Here is a 22,928-nt window from a genome sequence, read left to right as displayed (position 1 = left end):
GTCAAGTATTCAGCACATTTTTTTAATGGTCAAATTAAAAATCCATGAAAAAAAGGGTAAATCACAAAATCAGTGTAGTGATGAAAATAGTGCCACTAGAATAGGACAGGGGACTTATTCTCAGATTCGTCTCCTGCAATTTTTAGTATGACTGCTTTCAAACTGAGGTTAAGCAATGTCAAAAAACTTAAGAGGTCACTACCAGTTGGAGGGCTACAACACAATCTGAAACACTCTGGTACCTCTAATTTCTGTAGTCTTTCTTGCTCCTCTTTCGCCAACTCTTCCTCAGTTTTCATCCTGTCAGAGGGTTGCGCCTTCATCTCAAACCCAAGTTCTCGAACAATCATATCATACTCATCAGGCTAAAGAAATACACAATTTCATAATTAATAAATATATTACTTTTCTGTGCTCCTCCACAGGAAGCTCTCTGGCTCGTTCAGGAATGACTATGATTGGCTCTGGAGAAGGCGGGAAGGAAGGCCAACACAATACAAGGTCAAGGGAAAGACTAATGGGTGGAAATTGAAATTCATGAAGACTTCCCCCTCCAGGAAAATTCTCATTCTACAAAACATACATACATTTGTAAATATGAAGTCATAAGAAAATATATCCCTTCAAAAATACAGACAAGATATTTAACAATAAAATTATAACTTGCATAGCATTTTATATCTTCAAAGCACTGTACAAAACATGAGTTACATCTCTGTTATGAAGGCATTAACCTCTTTTTACAGATAGGGAAACTGAGGTACAGTTAATCAACATGCCCAAAGCCACTCTGCAAAATCAGTGGTAGAGATGAAAGTGGAATTCAGAAATTCCTAGTTCCCAGTCATACTTGTAATCCACTAGACCATGCCACTTGTCTAAAAAAATTAGAGATAGCTGGCAGTTTTTCAAAGGGACACTATTAAGGGCCCAAAAGCAAGCTATTCCGCTGGTTAGGAAAGATAGAAAATATGGCAAAAGACCACGTTGGCTTAACCACGAGATCTTGCATGATCAAAAAAATAAAAAGGAGTCATATAAAAAATGGAAACTAGGACAGATTACAAAGGATGAATATAGGCAAACAACACAGGAATGCAGGGGCAAGATTAGAAAGGCAAAGGCACAAAATGAGCTCAAACTAGCTACAGGAATAAAGGGAAACAAGACGACTTTTTATCAATACATTAGAAGCAAGAGGAAGACCAAAGACAGGGTAGGCCCACTGCTCAGTGAAGAGGGAGAAACAGTAACAGGAAACTTGGAAATGGCAGAGATGCTTAATGACTTCTTCGTTTCAGTCTTCACCGAGAAATCTGAAGGAATGCCTAACATAGCTAATGCTAATGGGAAGGGAGTAGGTTTAGCAGATAAAATAAAAAAGGAACAAGTTAAAAATCACTTAGAAAAGTTAGATGCCTGCAAGTCACCAGGGCCTGATGAAATGCATCCTAGAATACTCAAGGAGCTAATAGAGGAGGTATCGGAGCCTCTAGCTATTATCTTTGGAAAATCACGGGAGACAGGAGAGATTCCAGAAGACTGGAAAAGGGCAAATATAGTGCCCATCTATAAAAAGGGAAATAAAAACAACCCAGGAAACTACAGACCAATTAGTTTAACTTCTGTGCCAGGGAAGATAATGGAGCAAGTAATTAAGGAAATCATCTGCAAACACTTGGAAGGTGGTAAGGTGATAGGGAATAGCCAGCATGGATTTGTAAAGAACAAGTCATGTCAAACCAATCTGATAGCTTTCTTTGGTAGGATAACAAGCCTTGTGGATAAGGGAGAAGCTGTGGATGTGGTATACCTAGACTTTAGTAAGGCATTTGACACGGTCTCGCATGATATTCTTATCGATAAACTAGGCAAATACAATTTAGATGGGGCTACTATAAGGTGGGTGCATAACTGGCTGGATAACCATACTCAGAGAGTTGTTATTAATGGTTCCCAATCCTGCTGGAAAGGCATAACAAGTGGGGTACTGCAGGGGTCTGTTTTGGGACCGGCTCTGTTCAATATCTTCATTAACGACTTAGATATTGGCATAGAAAGTACGCTTATTAAGTTTGCAGATGATACCAAACTGGGAGGGATTGCAACTGCTTTGGAGGACAGGGTCATAATTCAAAATGATCTGGACAAATTGGAAAAATGGTCTGAGGTAAACAGAGTGAAGTTTAACAAAGACAAATGCAAAGTGCTCCACTTAGGAAGGACAAATCAGTTTCACATATACAGAATGGGAAGAGACTGTCTAGGAAGGAGTACGGCAGAAAGAGATCTAGGGGTTATAGTGGACCACAAGCTAAATATGAGTCAACAGTGTGATGCTGTTGCAAAAAAAGCAAACATGATTCTGGGATGTATTAACACATGTGTTGTGAGCAAGACACGAGAAGTCATTCTTCCGCTCTACTCTGCTCTGGTTAGGCCTCAACTGGAGTATTGTGTCCAGTTCTGGGCACCGCATTTCAAGAAAGATGGGGAGAAATTGGAGAGGGTCCAGAGAAGAAGCAACAAGAATGATTAAAGGTCTTGAGAACATGACCTATGAAAGAAGGCTGAAAGAACTGGGTTTGTTTAGTTTGGAAAAGAGAAGACAGAGGGGACATGATAGCAGTTTTCAGATATCTAAAAGGGTGTCATAAGGAGGAGGGAGAAAACTTAGCCTCCAAGGATAGAACAAGAAGCAATGGGCTTAAACTGCAGCAAGGGAGGTTCCTAACTGTCAGGTTAAACACTGGAATAAATTGCCTAGGGAGGTTGTGGAATCTCCATCTCTAGAGATATTTAAGAGTAGTTAGATAAATGTCTATCAGGGATGGTCTAGACTGTATTTGGTCCTGCCTCTCGAGGTCCCTTCCAGTCCTAGAAAATCTATGATTTATGAAAAAATGCTAACTCGTCAGGAAAATGTTTGTCTTAAAAATAAACCAGAATATTGTTCACATTTTTATCCAATAAGGAATCTCTCTCAAATTCAACAGCTAATGAAAAAGAACAAAGGGAAGCCATAATTATGATGGACTTACTGGGAGTATAAGTCTTAAAATACTTAATATGAATCCTTTTATTTCTTTAAAATTATTATCTCCTTAAGGTCCTTCCAACCTCACAATTCTGACATGAAACTCCCTCAAAGACTGTAAAATTCTTTCAATTTAACTAAAAACACAGGGCATTTATTTTAATTAGAAATGATCAGCTATAAATAACTAGTGATCAACTCGCAATCACTACTTTCGTTCCAGTAATGAAGTCAAATCAATTGTAAGAAAACAAAGCTGTATTGCCAAAACCTTACCTTGGGTTTCTCCTCTTCTTTATCTTTCCTCTCTGACTTGGGGGTTTTGTGGGAGAGAAGGGTTTGGATTTCTTTCCAGTCAGTGTCAAGTTTTTCTGTGAGTTCCAAGGCATTCTCTCTCTGAGTTTGTCTCTCTCTCTAGAAAGATAAAAATATGCATACAACGTAATTATTGTTCAACTGGCCAGTAATGTATATAACTGAAGAAAGAATACTCCTGAGGGCATTCTGCACCAAAATAATTAAAATGTGCAGAATTTTAAAATATTGTGCACAGAATTTTTATTTGTCAAATATATGTGGAGGCTCCAGCATGGCATTGGGGAGCACAGGCCACTGGCTGCACAGAGGTGAGAGATCACTGTTCAGCTCCCCTCTGGGCCATGGACTCAGCAATGAGGCTGCACCCAATCCTGACACAGCGCAAGAACAGGGCCTGCCCCAGAAACACCCCAGGGCCCTGCCCCTCCATGCCAGGTGCACCAGGTATGGGCAAGCAGGCTCAGCAAGGCAGGATCCAAGTGTGGAGGGGCTTAGTGTGGGGGTATCCAGGTGTGGGTTGAGAGGGTTCTATACGGGGCAATCTGGATTCACAGAGGCTCGATGGAGGGTTTCTGGGTGCAATGGTAATTGGACTTTGCAGGGAGGTCCAAGTGAAGGTGGTTGAAGTTCAGCGGAGGGGTCCTGAGTGTGGGAAGATAGAGCTCGGCAGGAGGGTTTTGGTGGGGGGATCCAGATGCTGGGGGAATGGGGCTCAGTGGTGTGGGGATCCAGGTGCAGCTGGCTGGGGCTCGGTAGGGTGTGGCTCCAGGTGCGGGTGGCTAGCCAGGGTGGTCCAGATGCAGGGGGAGTGAGGTTCGTTGGGGGGGGGGGGGGGGTGGGGGGGGGGGGGGAGACTTGGGGGAAGGGTCTGGGTATGGGGGGGTCTGGGTGCATGGGGGTTGGGTGGATGGGGGAGCAGCTCGCTATACAGTGATCCCCCTGCAGCTGAAGAGCAATGGGAGCAGGAAGCGCAGGGGAGGAACAGGGGGAAAGAGAGTTTGCAGAGCTTCCTACAGCCAGAGTAGAAATCTGGGGGTAGGTCTGGCATGTCCCCGGATGCCGTGCAGGGGAAGAGGAAGTCCTGTCCTCCCTAGCCTAGCCAGGACTAGCAGGTGAGCCTGGTGCAGGGTAGGGTCTTCCTCAGTCCCCAGTCCCACCCCATGCCCCACAGTGATTTACCCCTCTGCTGGATGCCCCGGGCACCCGAAACATACTGCTGGGGAGGGTCGCATGACCGCTCTTGTGGCTTCCCTTTGCTTCCCAGTCAGAAAGTCATTTTTCTGCAGGGAAGCAAAGAAATCTGCAGCGGACATAATTCTGCGCATGCGCAGTGGCACAGAATTCCCCCAGAAATAAAGGAAGTCACCTGCAGCATCAAGAGCAAATGGAGTTCCATATGTAGTCAAAACCAAGTATGTAATAAAAAAAAAATAGTTCATATCAACTCCTATTTTGCAGTGTTAAGCAGAAGCAGTAGCACAAACCTGCAATGGGTGACTCCAGGGCAGAGCATGGAAAACAAGTTAACTATGCTAACAGACTTCATAGGTGGAGGGTTTGGGAACCTACAGAGAGGCAGACACTTTATACAGTTTTCCTAAGGTAAACATCGTCAGGTATATGATTTTTTGGCTCTGTATTTAGAAAGCCATATCCCCTCTGTTTACTGTGCCACCAATATTTTTTCTCCTGTGAAGAGAGAGCATTTGGTGGTTTCCATGTCCTAAAGTTGATAATGGGCTTTATTGAATGTTTTCTGCCTTCTATAAGTTTTCACCTGGAAAATGATGTGGTACTTAATGTGGTCAGTCCACATTTTTTTATTCAAAGGCTATAAACTCACCTTCTCTTGTTTGGATTTGGCAATCAGCTCTTCAATGAGCTCCTTGCGAGATTTAGGTTTTTCCTCCTCTTCATCTTGTTCCCCAGTGAGTGCTTTCCTACGAAGGAGACCTCCACCCCCTCCAAAGTGAGCAGCAGTTAGCTCAGCTGAAAAAAGAGAATCGAAAGGATTAATGAATCTATAGATTTATGCTCTCCTTAAACTGTTGGGTGCTATTTCCCTATTATTAAGGCACAGGAGCAACTGATGGATTCCATGAAAGAATAAAGTTAACCAAGGTTTAAACCCCATTTCTGCAGATAAAGATAAGACTTTTCAGAAAAGGATTCCCACTATGACCTTGGATTTCCAAACTTTGTTAAATTTCCTTTCAAATACACACACAGGCAAAAGGTACTTTTTGATTTAAGACAGCAATATAGCATTTTTTATCTGATGGCCTCAAAACACTTTAATATATTAATTAAGCCTTACAACACTAATGTGAAGATAAGCATTATTATTCCTATTTTACAGACAGAGCACGGAGAAGTCAAGTGACTTGACCAACATTCCAGAAAAGGTCTATGCCAGGAATAAAATGTGCTTTAATCCCCAGACATTGACTGTGTTTAATTTATAAGAGCACATAAACTTAGGCCCTGATCCCACAGATATTTAGAAACAATTAATTTTAAGAACATGAGTAATTCCACTGGACTACAAACATGCAGAAGGGTTTGCAGGACCAGAGCTTCAGACATCACAAGGACATATGCCTCATGAGAGGAAACTAGGATAATATGTTAGCCTCAATAATTGATTTTTTTGCTTGTGTTCACTGTCCTAACTTTCATGTAAGACACAATTTGTGTGTTCAGTGCTTTTATTCAACGAGTACCCCAAAACAAAATAACCTGAAAACCTGTTTAAAACAGATTTTATGTGAAGTGTTTATAATCTAATGGGCTACAGAATTAAATATCTATTTTTTCTTTAAAGCTATCTTTCATCAAGTTAAAAAGAAATCAGCTACTGTTTTAACATAACTAAGGCCATGATCCTGCAATTTGCTTTGCTCAGGTGCAGTAGTCCAATAGGGCTTACACTGCATGAACTCCTACCACTTAACTCATTAGCAGAACATTCACAAACACAATTGTAAGAGATGTGCACATTTCTATTGACATTAAAGACGTAGATAAACTAAAGGAAGTAAACAAAAAGCAGCCAGGTTGGCTTTTACCTATCTACCCAAACATCGTGCAAACAACCTTTATTCAGTGAGCAATATTTATTTATATATGTAGACCTCTCCAAGTCAAGGGAGATACTTGCATAAATATAGATTACTCACATGACTAAGGGTTGCAGAAACTAGCTCCAGATTTGCCAAACAGAAAAGATAAAAATCAGTCCTATGAACAGCTATACCCAAATGGCCAGACTGCAAACCCCTTATTCACATTAGTGAGCACTTATTGACACAAGAAATCCCACTGACTTCAATGAGACTATTTGCATGAGTAACTGCTCACTATTTTAAGTAGAAGGTTCATGATCTGGCCAAAAAGAAATGTAAAACACAAAAAAAATTTAAGTTGTTTTAACATGAACAAAAAAATGCATTTTTCCCCTAACTTGTTCTGAGAAATGGCTGCCCTGTTTGTGCTGAAATTTCCCCCTCCCCCCAAAAAACAAAACATATGTGTGTAAGTATATATACACATATATATAAGTAATCAAACATGCTGTGTGTGTGTGTATACACACACACACACACACACACACACAGACAGCATGCAAAATTTCAGCCCATATAGTTGAAGTATGGTAAAGTTATAAAGCAACTGAAAACAGGGTCTTATAATGGAATGTATCAAGCAGCTTCAACTACAGGTGTTCCTATTGGTGCCACCTATAATGTACCATACTTGCAAGCATTCTGGCATCTCTAAATAGTTGATTTTAAACCAGAGTTAATTTTAATTCTGAATGCACTTACTTTAACGATAATCCATATTTGAAAAATCAATTATGATGTGATGAAATATTATACATATTTCTTAAAATCACAAATGGTTAAAAATTACAACATGATATTGGCACATATCCAGTTCGAATCACCACTTTCTATCAGACTAAAGAGAACAGATTTAAATCTGAACATTTTCTTTACATTATTTTTTCAATGAAAGCAGGGTACACAACAATTCAAACACCTATATTAACAATGAAAATGACATTGGATAAAAATGTATTAAGGAATCAGTTTGATTTTTCTTACCTGACAACATTCCTCTTTCTTCAGTATCACTGTCGCTATCAATAACATCATTAAGTTTTTCAATATCTGCTAAAGATTGGCCATAATGGGTCAATTCGTCATCTTCATTGAGATTATAGATACTTTTCTTTTCATGATTTTGCTGTGAAAAATAATCAAACCAACCAATTTAGTAATGTGACATTTTTCAGATTAATACCAGTTAAGAGAGAGCACAGGAGAGCTCTATTTCACTTCTCTGTTATTTTAACAGCATTAACAAGCCTAGAATTTCATTCAGATACATTAAAGTGAGAAATGGTGAGCGTCTCACAACAGTTTTTACTCTCCATTAAATCCATTGTAAAAACTACAGAATTAAACCAGTGTTGTGAGTAAGTAAGTGGTGAATCAGGCACAATATTCTGGGGAAGGGCGTTTTTATTAGTTAAAAAATGACTGGTAAAATTACTAAACAAGCAAGCCTAGATTTTGTGTATGTAAAAAGTAAAAAAAAAAAAGAAAAAAGTTTTTTTTTTTTTAAATAAAATGTTGCAAGCTTAATAACCACTAAAAAATTAGTTAACCTTTCCAATAACTTAATCTTATTCCTAGAATTTTCTGCACATGCAATCATGATGCTTAACTCAGGAGTCCAAACATGATGTAGATGGAAGTAGTATTCAAAACCGATTCCATTTCTTAGAGCAGAGGTCCCCAAACTATGGGGTGCGCCCCCCCAGGGGGCACCGAGGAATGTTTGGGGGTGCGACTCGGGCCTGGGCCAGCCCCCACAGGGGGTGGGGAGGGAGCACCACTGAGTTTTGCTCCTGGCCCCGGCTGCCGGCCTTGGCTCTGCTGCCAGCCCCGCCCTCAGCTGTGGCCCCAGCCTTAGCCCCATAGCCCTCTCTTCATATCCTCCCCTCCCGGAGCCACGGCCCCACTCCTGGCGAGGGTAAGGGGGGAGAACAAGGTAAAAAGTTTGGGAATCACTGTCTTAGAGTGGTAGAGCCCTAAAATGAGCTTCATGGGCCATCAAGGGAAATGGCCTTTTTCAGGAGTATCGGTAAGAACATGAAATAGTGTTTAACGACAGTTAAAGGATTTACATTTTGTAGGAATGAAATTGGATTCTGTCTAGTTTAACCTCCAAAATCACAATTTTGTAAATGTTAAAATAATTCAGTTTTAAAATCTTTATTTTGGATTGGGCTGGTCAAAGATTTTCTGGGCAAAAACTTTTTCAATAGAAAAACTGATTTTTGACAAAACAGTTTTTTCATCAAAAATGTCTCCCTTACATAGAAAATTTTGATTTTTCATAAAAATCCTCAAATCCCCGACAACCAAACTATTTCAGTGTTTGGCCAAAATTTTTTGGTTTTCTTATTTCCACCAAAAATTCTGAAATTTTATATATATTTAATGATCTCTAATTCTGGAATTCATTTAGATTGAATAAAAGATGCAGATAGGCTTTCAGAAAACGGAATGTGTGGGAGTAAAACAATGAAAGTTAGGTATGGTTGCCATGTTATAGGTTTTGGTAGAATCCTTAGGGGCCAAGCAATGTATTATTTACAGAAAGCTTTATTTGGCAAATTAAAAATTTCTACATCTATTTTTTTTAAATTATTTTTTCATTCCTATACTTTACCTGTCGTTCCAAAGCGAACCTCTTCATCATCTTCTCCTCTGGGCTTATTTTGGTATTATATTCACCAAAACGCTTATCTTTAAATACATTGGACTTCTCCCGTTCTTTGTATTCTTTCAGCAAAGTTTGTGTACGCTGAAAAACAGAACAATGCATTAACTTAACAAAAGCACACCTGAAGCCAATGAATTAAGGTCTAATTTATTAAAACACATACACACACTGAATAGGAGAACACTACTGTTGAATATAAAAAGACCAATTCTAATCAATACCGTAAATTTATTTTTTTTACCCTTATTTCATTCAATGATTAGTATACTTTATTATACTCCTAAAACAACTATAAACAATGCCAATGAAGAATTGTCATCTCAGTCCAGCTCCTTGTGTACAAGAAAGAATCTATCTATCTATATAAAACCTCAAACAGAGTACTAGCTGAAACCATTGTTGGCAGCCTCGGAGGAGAGGTCAGTAATCAAATAGGTATAGATACTGAGCTACCTATTTCACCCTGAAAGCAGACCCTGTAGGTCAGCAGTGAGGTATATTTGGCAGGTCAGAGTAGGGAAATTTGGCAGGCCAGTGTGGGGATGTCTATATTGTATCTGTTTTGCAGATAAATAGAGAGCTACACCTCTTTCTAGTGCTGTTAATACAGTATTTTATATTAGGACCTGATTTGACTTTTCTCTTAAGGGGAAAAAACCCTCAAGAGCTTACTAAACAAGACCTTTAGTTTTCCAATATTAACCATTTTAAAGTTTCGTAAAACCTGAGCCAATATTAAAGCAGGCGGGAAACTAATTTACCATCTCTTGCTCTCACATTGCAATATCACAACCCAGGGGTCGGCAACCTTTCAGAAGTGGTGTGCCGAGTCTTCATTTATTCACTCTAATTTAAGGTTTTGCGTGCCAGTAATATATTTTAACGTTTTTAGACTGTCTCTTTCTATAAGTCTATAATATATAACTAAACTATTTTTGTATGTAAAGTAAATAAGGTTTTTAAAATGTTTAAGAAGCTTCATCTAAAATTAAATTAAAATGCAGAGACCCCCCCAGATCAGTGGCCAGAACCCCGGCAGTGAGAGTGCCACTGAAAAGCAGCTCGCGTGTCGCCTCTGGCACGTGTACCATAGGTTGCCTACCCCTGTCACAACCCATACATTTTCAGCAAGCTGACTATCTTCAATATTAGGTTCAAAATGGTTAGCGGCAATATAAAACATTAAAAAAATGTTTAGCTGATTCCTGGGGAGAAATACTATTGTTTATTATTATTATTATTATTATTATTATTGTGAACTCTCAAACTACTGTGGACAGCAAAATAGCTGAAGTTTCTAGCTGTAGCCTTTTACACCCATGTCACAGATGCAGAATCTGCAGATGTCAGGATTACTAAATAATGGAAGTCTTACTTCATATGAGACACTGTAGTTCTTTTTTTCCTTTTCCATCCGTTTATTTTATGTCCAATTTTCAAGGAATTTTTAACAAGATAGTTTCTCTTTGTAATATTTTTAGGGAAAAACAAAAACAAAAAAACACGTCTCCATCTTGACACGTATTACGCAGACCCTTTCATTGATTACCTTTATTTACAGTAACTTTATCTCATACAGGGCTTCTCAAGGGTTTTCAAAGTATACACGATGATAAATTAAACAACAGTTTCCCCTGTGCTCTAGTATCTCTCAGATAGATTTGTTTTTCTTTTGAAGGAGATCTCTAAATTCTGTTTGCTGATGGATGGTATATACCGGGGTGGACAAACTTACTGACTCTTTGAGATGCATACAACAATCTTCAGAAGAAGTTCAAGAGCTGGAGTGCACCTGCTGGGGCTTGGGGCTTCAGCACTGTTCCAGCTGAAGCCCCAAGCTCCGGCAGGCGCCTCCTACGGGACTGAAGCCCTGAGACCACCCCCATCCTTGTTGGGCAGAAGAAGCCACAAGCCCCATCACCCCCCACTGCATGGCAGAAGCCCTGAGCTCCCCCAGTCTGCTAGGTGGAGAATGGGGGAGGGCATACGGGCTCCGCGAGCCACACTTTAAACTGTGAAATAGCCACATGTGACTCATGAGCTGTAGTTTGGCTACCCCTGGTATATACATAGCAGGAAAGTGAAGGAAAATAAATTTAACACAGATTTAATACAATCCAGTATTGTATTTACATCACTCATGCTGTACTTGCAGATTGGGAAGTACTTTTGGTGCCTTCAGTAAGGGATGCATCAGATTACTGGGCTCCCAGACATATAGTATGTATGTAGTCAAGATGCTCTCTAATGTGGTGGTGCTTTTGGCTATGGACTTGGTGTCAAGTCAGAGTAACCACTCTGATTTTGCTGTCTGTGGCCTATTATTTATATATTACAGTAGCATCAAGGAATCCCTAATCAAGGAACAGGCACTATACAAAGAAGTAACAAAGAAGATAGTCCCGTCCCCCAGAGTTCACAATTTAGGATACAGAGAGTAGAGGATGCACCTGACAGATGAGATAAATAAATTGGGTAAGGGTAGTTTGATAGATAAGATAACACAGAGTTTAAAAGAAAAGCAGAAGTCTTATCTCAACACTTGCCTAACTATTTCCTTTCCAATGATGGGAAACTTTAAAGTAGTATTTTTTTTTTTAAAAATCAATGTTCACGTTGGGTACAGGTCCTTTGTAATCCAGGCTTATTCCTCTTGGTCTTCTCAGATAACTCTGTTTTCCATAAAGTAAAAAATGTCTAAGACTCCATAGTGCAAAGACTTAAGCACATCCTTACATTGAAATCAGACTATAAATATTAATGACGTTAACATTTGACAGCTTGGGGCCTAAACTCCTACTGCGATATAAACCAGTGTTTCTCAACCTTTTTGATACCGGGGACTGGCTTGCTGCCTTCTTAAACTGAGTCAGGGAAATCTGAGGCCTGGCAAGGAGGCTGCAATGCACCGGTCGCTGAGAAACATTGGTATAGACCATCTGGGGAAGTTTGAATCTTGTCTGAAGCTGGTCTATACCTAAGATTTAGGTCAACCTACACACATTGCTCAGGGCTGTAAAAAATTTAATGCCTCATGCATCAGTTAGGCTGACCTAATCCCCACTGTAGATGCAGCTAGGTTGATGAAAGAATTCTTCCATCAATCTAGCTACTGTCTCTTGAGAAGGTGGATTTACCATAGCAATGGAAAACCCCCTCCTGTCACTGTAGTGTCTATACTACACTGGCATAACTGCAGCTGTAGCCCAGTAGCACAGACATACCCTCATCTGTAAGTCCAGCAAGCTACAATATTACCTTTCTTGGACAGTAAGCCTGAATCACTTATGAGGCAGTTTGGGAGCATTTATGTTAGATTTCCTACACTTCCTATATGTTGACTATGAGCCTTAGCAAGGTGAAAGGAAATGAAGGCTTATGTATTTTCACCATTCAACTAACATGGCTGTAGTTTTCAGTGATTAATAAGTCACTACATCCTGAAGACAGAGCTCTGACCTTGAGATCAACAGCAGGGACAGTCACTAACAGTAGAGCTGGTCTCAGGGTGTGGGACATACAGAACTGACTGAGACATTCTGAGTTTTCATGAACTCATGAACACCCTTAAAGGGGCATTTTGAGTCATCAGCACATTGCATCCAGACATTGTCAACTCCACAACACCAGTTTGACCAGTGTAGCTTGGATCAACATAATAATCACAAAAAAAGGATTCTGTAGTTAAGAACGGCCATACTGGGTCAGACCAATGGTCCATCTAGCCCAGTATCCTGTCTTCAGACACTGGCTAGTGCCAGGTGCTTCAGCGGGAATGAACAAAACAAGCAATCATCAAGTGATCCATCTCCTGTCGTTCACTCCCAGCTTCTGGAAGAGGCTAGGGACACTCAATGCATGGTGTTGCATCCCTGCCCATCATGGCTAATAGCCATTGAGGGACTTATCCTTCAGAAACTCACGGAGTTCTTTTTGAACCCTGTTATAATTTTGGCCTTCACAACATCCCCTGGCATGAAGTTCCACAGGTTGACTGTGCACTGTGTGAAGAACTGTTTGTTTTAAACCTGCCACCTATTAATTTGAATGCTGCCAATTTCTTGTGTTACGTGAAGGAATAAAATTCCTTATTCACTTTCTCCACACCAGTCAAGATTTTATAGATCTCTATCATATCCCCCCCCTTAGTCATCTCTTCCAAGCTGATTAGTCCCAGTCTTTTCACTCTCTCCTCATTCAGAAGCTGTTCCATACCCTCTAATCATTTTTCTCTGTACCTTTTCCAATTCCAATATATCCTTTTTTGAGATGGGTTGGGGGTGGGCAGAGAGACAGCAGATCCGCACCTAGCATTCAAGATGTGAATGTATATGATGTATATTTCTTTAGGCTATAGCATTTTTCATCTGGAGGTCCAAAAAGGCTTTATAATATTAAGTCTCACAATTCTTGAGTGAGGTAAATGTCATTTTCAAGGCAGAGAAATCAAGGCACAGAGCAATCTTTTTGCTTGACAATTTTCCAGAGCAGGGATGGTTTATCAACGTTTATACAGCACTAACTAAAATAGGGCTCCAGTCCTCTCTGGGCCCCTTAGATAATACTGCAATGCAAATGTTCATTGTTATCATCACCACCATCAACAAGGAGAATAAAGTGGCTTACCAAAAGTCACAGAACAAGTAAACAACAAAGGCTGGAAAAAAATCCCTACTCACTGGCCTATACGCTATTCCAGGGCTATAGAGTTTGAGAATGCGGCTGTACCCCAACATAACATAAGGGCAGCCTTGGTGAGGTTTGTGCCATCAAACCTTCTGAGCCAGGCTACAGAACAGGGGTAGGCAACCTGCGGTGCGCAAGCTGATTTTCACACTGCCTGGGTCCTGGCCACTGGTCCGGGGGGCTCTGCATTTTAATTTAATTTTAAATGAAGCTTCTTAAACATTTTAAAAACCTTATTTACTTTACATACAACAATAGTTTAGTTATATATTACAGACTTATCGAAAGAGACCTTCTAAAAACATTAAAATGTATTACTGGCACGCAAAACCTTAAATTAGAGTGAATAAATGAAGACTCGGCACACCGCTTCTGAAAGGTTGCCGACCACTGCTATAGAATCCTGAGTTCAAACAGTTTGCGTACCATCATTACACAATCTGTGGGTGTGCACCACCACTGCCCCCCTCTGGCAGCAAAGGCTTGCTCCAAAGTGGTGGGATCCACACCTTGTCCTCATCTGAAGAGTGCCCTCCCCCTAGTCTTACCTTCTTGACAGCCTTGGACCGCGAGACGCCCGGGAGCCCCACGTCGTGTTTGGTTCTCCTCCCCAAGATATTGAACTTCTGCTTGTTGACCTTCACTTCAAAAGGGTTGTTCTTGACCAACGCTGTCCCTGCCCCACTGGGGCCCTTGGCCCTGGCAGCCACTTGGCCCTTTTTCCTCTGCTTAGTTGGTTTCCCCATCCTAGTGTGTGGTTGGGGTCAATACTCACTCAGCAGCATAAAGAACCAGGACTACGGTCTTGTACAGGCTCCTGAGCTAGAGGGAACGGGCCTGGGGAGCGAGCCACGCTAAACAAAATGGCGACCGGGGGGGGGGGCAACCTTAAACTGCCTCACGCTGCCCCCTGCTGTCTGAACGCACCACCTCGCGCGAGAGCCTTTAAGTATCGTGAGATCTAAAGGTGCGACCACGGTCCCTAATAAGCCTGTCCAGCGTCTCTACTGACTACCACTCATATTGCGTACAGAGTAAGCTAAGCAGCAACGCGGGCACACCTATCGCGAGAGGTGACCCCGACATCCCGCGGGACTTAGTGATAGTACCGGCTAGGCTCTGTAGGAGAAGAGATTGGAGCGGTATGAACTACATGACTATATATCCCGGCATGCAATGCTCCACCCTTGCGGGTGAGCGGTGAGGAACTATCAATCCCAGCAGGGAACACCCCACCGAGCGCGCGTGCTTACTACTCTTAGCTACCAATGAGCCAGCTTTGACGCATGAGGTCGCCGGGCCGGGGGAGCGCATTGCCTGCTGGGTGCTGTAGTCTTCGGGGCGGAGCTGCAAGGGGAGAGAGGCGGGGGAGCGCGGCATAGTCCTGCCCAGTGTGGGCAGGCCCCGCCCCGCCCGTCCCCTTTCTCCGCCCCTTGGCAGAGGAGGGAGGGGGCGGTGAGTGAGTGAGGAGTGAGTGATGGGGGAGAGGAGAGCCCGGCACTAGCCCTCGGGGGCCGGATGAGTGGAGCCCGGGTGTCCCGGCGGTGGCGGGGCAGGAGGAGGGGGCGAAGGAGGTGGTGGCTCTGAGGGGACAGAGGGTTTGGTTGGAGCCCTGATCATGGAGATCGAGAACATCGTGGCCAACACGGTGCTGCTGAAAGCCAGGGAAGGTGAGCGCAGGGGAGGGGGCGAAGAAGGGACGCGTGCGTGCCGAGGGGGGGCTCTGAGGGGACCGGGTGCTGGGGGAGGAGGGGGCGCTGGGAAGCGACCGGGGCAAGAGGGGAGGATTTGGAGTGAGAAGAGAGGGAGGCGGCAGAGGGGAGCACAGTGCCAGGGGAGACGGAGAGATGGGGACTGAGGAGAGAGGGTTTGGGGAACGGGGGGGACTAGCAGGGGGTAGGGAGCGGAGGGATTGGAAAGAGAAGCCGGGGCTGGACGAGGAGGAATGGCATGGGAATGGCATGGGAATGAGGGTGGGGAAAGGAACCAGCGAGTGGATAACGGGGGTGAAGGCAAGATGTGGGGGTGACGGGGGTCGCTGTCAGGGCTAGGGAGCGTCGTGAACGGAGAGGAGAGCTTGTTCCTTAACTTCACCAAGGTAGGATGTAAACATGCAAATAACAGAGGCACCTGCCAAAGCTCCCTTGTTTGGGATTAATCGTAAACAGTTTTTAATGTTTCTTCGCTCTCCCACTTCCCTGGGTGCAAATGACTTTGCCGGATGTTTCAGAGAGATATTTAACCGTATTCTTTAATTCAAAAAGTGACTATGGGAAGGTGGGTTACTAGCAGGAGGACACTCCCTATTCAACTGAAATAGGCTCTAACTCTGTCAAAAACTTTAAGAAGCGTTTGCCTTGTCCTCAAAATCCCTGGCAACGTAAAAAGTAACTGATGAATGCCGCCTGCATTCAACTACTTTCAGGTTGAGTGTCTTACATTGCTTGGTATGAAAGTGTCAGACTGTATAACTGCAGAAAGTCTCCTAACTTTGAGATGGCTTCTCCAATGAGCAACCATATTTTAAATAAGTCTGAAATCTTGTTCTCGCAAATCGTTTTTTTTTTTTTTTTTTTGAACGCACAGTTGCATAAGTGGCTACATGAAAGCCTCCCCAGACTTGCATAAGTGGCTGCATAAAAGCTTTCAGACTTCCCTCTGCTCTTAGTAGATCCTTGCTCTGAGCTCCACTGTTCTTCTTCTCTTTGGACCTGATCCTCCTACTTTTAATTGCATTGGGTAGCTTACTGAGTAGTCCCACTGATTTCAGTGGGATGACTCAAAGTGAGTAAGGGTGGAGGAATCTGGCCCTATAAGTTTTGCAAGTCACTCCCACTCTAAATAGGTTTGGCATGTATGCTGTATGTATATCCGGTGAAATCTGTCTTAAGCTGCCTGAACCAAAAAATTAACAAAAAATCAGTCTTCAGCTTTGAAATTGGGCTTAGAAAGTAGAATAATGATCACAATGTTGATACATCTCCCAATGTTAGTTAAAAAGACCGCCTCAGTCTAGATGAGTGATTTAGTTCCACTGACAATATACATCTGTGGTGTTGCAGCCTGGGTTTGGAGTTTGCATTGGAATGATCTAAGAAATGGGGAGAGTGTGGGCAGCACGTGGCCACAGTAGAGCTTGGAGCCAGGTCCCACTAAGGATAGAGTGGTAACTGGGAATACTTTCAAGTGGCTGCTTAACATAGGGTTGCCTCCTTAGTTTAGATTCCACTATATATAGAATAAATTATGATGGTATGACTGACCAAAATGAGAGTTTTTACTGTACTCTCAGATGTATAAGCAAAAAGAACGAGGAGTACTTGTGGCACCTTAGAGACTAACAGATTCATTTGGGCATAAGCTTTCATGGGCTAAAACCCACTTCAACAGATGCATGCAGTGGAAAATACAGTAGGAAGATGTATATACACCGAGAACATGAAAAAATGGGTATTGCCATACCAACTCTAATGAGACTAATCAATTAAGGTGGGATATTATCAGCAGGAGAAAAAAAAACTTCTGTAGTGATAATCAGGATGGCCCATTTCAAACAGTTGACAAAAAGGTATGAGTAACAGTAGGGGAAAAATTAGCCTGGGGAAATAGTTTTTACTTTATGTAATGACCCATCCACTCCTAGTCTTTATTCAAGCCTCAGATGTATAGTTTGACAGCAGCTGGCTTGATATGACCAGTCGTACCCAAGATTAAATTTATTGTGAGTAGTAATGACAGTGTGTAAACATTATGTTTCTATCTTTCTCCCTTTTCTCCTTAGATAGATATGAGAAAGTACAACATATTTTGGCTTGGAATCCTAATCACTTGATTAGTGGGGGGTGCCTTATCTTCGGGTCTTTTAGGTCTCTGTCCTGGAGGCATCCTGATGTGTCTTACATTTTTCAAAGTGCTGCTCAAACAGTAATGTTTTTGCCACATGTGGAGTGTACTCATTGGTCCTGGAAAGATCTCTTTCACTGCTTTAAACAGGAACAGGGCCAGCTCCAGGCACCAGCGGAGGAAGCATGTGCCTGGGGCGGCATTCCGTCCATTCTTGGGGTGGCACAGTCCGGGCAGCTTTTTTTTTTTGCTTGGTGCGGCAAAAATGCTGGAGCCGGCCCTGATCAGGAACACCCCACATCAGCTTAGTTGCTGTCCCCTTTATCCTGAGTTAGTGTGAGGGCTGTGAGCGCATGAAACTGATTCAGATATTGTGATGATGCATGCATAAGAAATAGAGTAACTGTTCACTTGGAGAGAGCTGGACAGGTGAGGCAAAAACCATCCAGATCTCTGAGACATCCTCTCCTTCCCCACTGCCGTTTTTCTCATCTATCATTGCATAGTGTGAAGGGGCAGGAGAGACTAGGGAAGTGCATAGTTGCTGCTTCTTACATAAAGGGTCAAATCCTCAGTTGGTCTAAAGCAGCATAGCTCCAAGGATCTTGCAGATAATGTTGGAGTACATCAATAATTCATCCTATGAAATGGGGAAATTGCATGAGGTTGGATAGGAGCAGGTTAAATTACTTTTATTAGAGCATAAATATTTCACTTGAATTTGCTAATTATTTTTCCTACTCTACTGTGCTCTTGTGAAAAGTTAAACCCATTTCCACTTCCCAAAGCCATGATAGAGGAAAAAGGACTATGTTCTCAATTATGGACTGCACAGCTCTTCTAACTTGAGACTTTCTCATGACACAGATGGGGGTAGGCAAAATATTAATCTTAAAAGCACTTTACAGACACTAATCCTTCACATCCTTGTGAGGTAGATGGCTATTATCCGCATTTCACAGATAAGGAAATTGAAACAGAGGTGTTGCGTGCCTTGCTCAAATCCATAGAAAATGTCTACTTCAAAGCATTCGTTAAAATTCAGGAGTTCTTGACTCTCAGGCTTTGTCTATACTAGCACTTTTGTTAGTCAAGGGTGTGAAAAAAACACACCCCTGATAGAAGTTTCATCTGCAAAAGTGCTGGTGTGGACATCATTATATCGGTGGGAGAGCATCTCCTGCTGACATAGCTCCCGCTGCTTGTTGGGGATGGTTCAGTAATGTTGGTGGGAATGAGCTCTCCCGCCGGCATAGAGCGGCTGCACAGGAGACCCTATAGCAGTGCAGCGGTTCAGCTGCGCTGCTGTAGGGTCCATAGCATAGACGTAGCCTTAGATGCTAAATCAGATCTCTAGACCATGCTTCATGCTGGCTTGAAACTATCAAATCTTGTGACTTCTAAGAATGACTTCAAACAAAATAACTTCTGAATTCTTGCCTCTTTTTTGTTTGGCTGGCCCTAATGATGTTGGCAGTTGATAGTACAAAAGTACTGCCAATTGTTTGCCAAATAAGTGTAAAGTGTTTCTGCTGCTATGTTGACAATCTAAGAAGAGATGTGTGGGTATGGAAACACTTGCTGCTTAAAGTATGGTTTGCTTTAATGAATCAGAAGGAATAATTTAAAATATAAAATCAAATTAACTGAATTTTAGTTAAACTCTCAATTATCCCAGTCACTGAATATCCAAAGACTTTGATTGTCTCCTGAGATATTTGCATAATATGCCTTTACTTGTGTCGCTGAATTTATATTTCAATCTGCTTGATGATGCCAGTCTTTATTAATCCATTAGTCCAATTTTCCCTCTAGCACCTTCATGTTTTCACATTATATCCAAAAACAGCTGAGTCTAGAAACTCTAAATTTGTCCTATATATTTCTCATTGAGGACTAGTACCTTGGAACAACATGGATCACATAACATCCCTGTAGCAACTACAGCAATTCCTTGTATGGGGAAATATTCACTGTAGTTTTTAACATCTTTTTACATAACTTAGTAGCTAGGCAATAGCTCATTGTGTATGTCTGGCCATTATGTCCAAAGACAGGACTTCCTATTACTCCTTGGTCCTACCTCACATTTTTGTAGAAATCTGCCTGGCTTATATCTAGGTCAGTGATGCTTTTATTTATTTATTTTAAAAATCAAACTGGGATGGCATAGCTTTATACATATGTGGGAGGGTAAGGAGACGTCCCCCCCCCCCAAACTACATTAAGAATACTTAAATGATCATCAAAAGAAATAGAAATAACACTTCAGATATTTAGGTTTTTATTATTATTATTATTATTATTAAGGTAGGTGTGGGGGAGGTGGGAAGAAAGGGGAGAGGAATTCAAGATAGCCCAAGTATGGAAAGTTTCATCTGAAAAAAACCCTTGTTTGCTGGAAGTGATGAGCTATTGCAAAGAGAAATTATAAAGAAAGCTGGAAAGCTGCTTTGAATGTAGTGGGCACTACATTATGTACTATATAAGCAACTGAGGTAAAAGGCTGTACAAGGGTAAAAGCAATTAGGGGAGCTATGAGAGCAAAGCCAGAATGCTTGTAATTTCATGAAAAAATTGTACATTTTTATACATAACTTTCCTGTGCAGGGATTTTTATATTTAAAAGAAAAAATAGTTGGATTACTTCTACCTTTACAATAAAATGGGGAAATGAATACTTACACTTGCTTTTTTCTAGCAAAAATGTTTCATGTAATATTAGGTTTCCTTGAGGACATGAAGAGGGAATTCAGAGGGGAAAAAAATAATTTATCAAATATAAACTGATTATTCTGAAATAATTTTGTAAAAGTTCAGAAAAGCCATTCAGTTCTTGTTCTGTTACTGCTTTTGTATCAATAATTTGTTTTATGCATCATTCACTAGCTTGCTACATTTTTGAATATAAATATGTAGGCCTCATATTCATTTCAGTCTTCTATAAGGCAAATAAAAAGAAATGTAGTGTAGCTTGTGATAAATTGTTTTCCTTCATAACACTAATGTATATCTTTATCTTGCTTTATCTTGCTCCTTTTTTCATTGCTTAAAGTAATCTGGTGTATAAATACTCCAGAGGAGCAGATCCTCAGCTGGTGTAAATGGTCATACCTCCATTGAAATCAATATCCATTTACACCATCTGAGGCTCTGGCTCCCAGAGTTTCTCTTAAATGCATTGGGCCCATTTACACTCACTTTATACAGCCAAAGCAGTAAAAAGAAAACTTAGATGTCTAAGGTGTTGTCTACACTTGAAACACTACAATGGCACAGCAGCAGCCAGGGGCAGCAGGTTTGTATAATTTTTGGGGGTGCCCAGAACAGGTCCAAGTCCCGCCCCCCCCACCTGCCTAAGGCTCTGGGAGGGAGTTTGGGTGCAGGAGGGGTGCAGGCTCTGGGCTGGGGCAGGGGCTTGGGGTGCGAGAGGGGGTGAGGTACAGCTCTGGGAGGGCGTTTGGGTAAGGGCTCTGGGCTGGGGCAGGGAGTTGGGCTGTGGGAGAGGGTGAGGGGGGCAGCGCTTACCTCGGGCAGCTCCCAAAAGGGATCTGCACACCCCTCTGGCAGCAGCTCCTAGGAGAGGGGGGCGGGGGATCTCTGCATGCCACTGCCCACAGGCACTGCTGCCGCAGCTCCCATTGGCTGCAGTTCCCTGTCAATGGGAGCTGTGGAGTCGGCACTTGGGGCAGGGGCAGCACATGGAGACACACACTCCTCCTGGGGCCGCAGGGATGTGCTGGCCGCTTCCGGGAGTGGCGTGAAGCGAGGTGGGCAGGAAGCCGCCTTAGCCCTACTGTGCTGCTAGTGGTGGCGGCAGTGGCTGGGGGCCCCCTGGCCCTTTTAAATTTCCGGGGGGCAGCAGGTAGGTCCAGGAGATGCTCCAGGGGAGGCTTGTGGGGACGGCAGGCAGGGCTGGGGAGGAGACCTAGCCCCGAACATTAGTGGAGTTGTGCCCCTGGGCCCTGAATATTCCTGGAGCACAGGCACCACGGGCCCATATAACTTGCCGGCCCCGGCAGCAGTATTGCAGCTGCAGTGCTGTAGCGCTTCAGCGTAGACATTACCTACGCCGATGGGAGGTTATTTGCCTCCCCAAGAGGCAGTAGCTAGGTCGATGGAAGAATTCTTCCGTCGACGTAGCATTGTTTATGCAGGGACTTAGGTTGGCTTAACTATGTCATTCAGAAATGTGAATTTTTCACACCCGTCTTAAGCAACGATCCCCTGCCCCCCTCTCCTAGGAGCTGCTGCCAGAGGGGTGTGCAGATCCCTTTTGGGAACTGCCCGAGATAAGCGCTGCCCACCTCACCCTCTCCCACAGCCCAACTCCCTGCCCCAGCCCAGAGCCCTTACCCAAACGCCCTCCCAGAGCTAAGTATTGACCAGCTCTAAGTCTGACTGAACATCAGGCCAATTATTAGGAAAGTATTAGTGTAGGAAGAGGTTAAAGGCTGCATTTTCTTGTTTTGATGTTGGAATTCTATCAGTTTAAGTGCTCTATTTCTGAAGACTAAATAACATTACCTTCCTCCCTCCCCTGCCCCAGAGTACACATTTGATTTCCTATGCAAAGAGTGTCTTTGAAGTCAATTGGACTACTCCTGTATTTAAGGCAAGCAGAATTTTGCCTCAGCTAAGCAGGTATTTCTTATTATCTTGAAATACTATAGGTGGTGATTGTGACGGGTTGGATCACAGAAACCCCCTTGGGAACTGCCAACTGATGTGCCAAGACTACTTCTGTCCCTGCTTTCCCTGCCAGCTTGAGACTCCAGCACCCTGTCTTGTTGAGCCAGACACGCCAGTCTGCTCCAACACAGACCCAGGGTCTAACCCACGTGCCCCAAAGCTGCAGATTTAGCTGAAACCAACTTAAGAAGTATTCCTGTCTTTAGCACTCAGATGCGCAACTCCCAGTGGGGTCCAAACCCCAAATAAATCCGTTTTACCCTGTATAAAGTTTATACAGGGTAAACTCATATATCGTTCGCCCTCTATAACACTGATAGAGATGCACAGCTGTTCCCCCCGCCCCCCCCCCGGTATTCATACATACTTTGGGTTAATTAATAAGTAAAAAGTGATTTTATTAAATACAGAAAGTAGGATTTAAGTGGTTCCAAGTAGTAACAGACAGAACAAAGTAAATTACCAAGCAAAATAAAATAGAACACGCAAGTCTATGTCTAAGAAAACTGAATACGGATAAAACCTCACCCTCAGAGGAATTCCAGTAAGCTTC

The 22,928-nt window shown here is 42.5% G+C and overlaps 2 protein-coding genes across 2 annotated transcripts in view; one reads left to right on the top strand and one right to left on the bottom strand.

The window, feature by feature from the left end:
• NOP14 (NOP14 nucleolar protein) overlaps positions 1 to 14,938 on the bottom strand; it is a 41,967-nt gene extending 27,029 nt beyond the window's left edge. Inside the window, exons 1-6 of the mRNA XM_034772142.1 lie at positions 14,389 to 14,938; positions 9,101 to 9,235; positions 7,465 to 7,606; positions 5,199 to 5,344; positions 3,314 to 3,451; positions 243 to 365 (exon numbers count right to left, since the gene is read on the bottom strand). Coding sequence (XP_034628033.1) covers positions 243 to 365; positions 3,314 to 3,451; positions 5,199 to 5,344; positions 7,465 to 7,606; positions 9,101 to 9,235; positions 14,389 to 14,586 — 882 coding nt within the window. The 5' untranslated portion in view covers positions 14,587 to 14,938. The remainder of the gene's footprint in view (positions 1 to 242; positions 366 to 3,313; positions 3,452 to 5,198; positions 5,345 to 7,464; positions 7,607 to 9,100; positions 9,236 to 14,388) is intronic.
• A 406-nt stretch (positions 14,939 to 15,344) lies between these two features.
• The window catches only part of GRK4 (G protein-coupled receptor kinase 4), a 78,726-nt gene continuing 71,142 nt past the window's right edge, over positions 15,345 to 22,928 (top strand). Inside the window, exon 1 of the mRNA XM_034772046.1 lies at positions 15,345 to 15,510. Within this exon, the coding sequence (XP_034627937.1) occupies positions 15,459 to 15,510 (52 nt within the window). The 5' untranslated portion in view covers positions 15,345 to 15,458. The remainder of the gene's footprint in view (positions 15,511 to 22,928) is intronic.

The sequence above is a fragment of the Trachemys scripta genome, chromosome 5 (genome assembly GCF_013100865.1).
Source record: "Trachemys scripta elegans isolate TJP31775 chromosome 5, CAS_Tse_1.0, whole genome shotgun sequence".
Lineage (NCBI taxonomy): Eukaryota > Metazoa > Chordata > Testudines > Emydidae > Trachemys > Trachemys scripta.
This window is presented reverse-complemented; position numbering and strand designations above follow the sequence as displayed.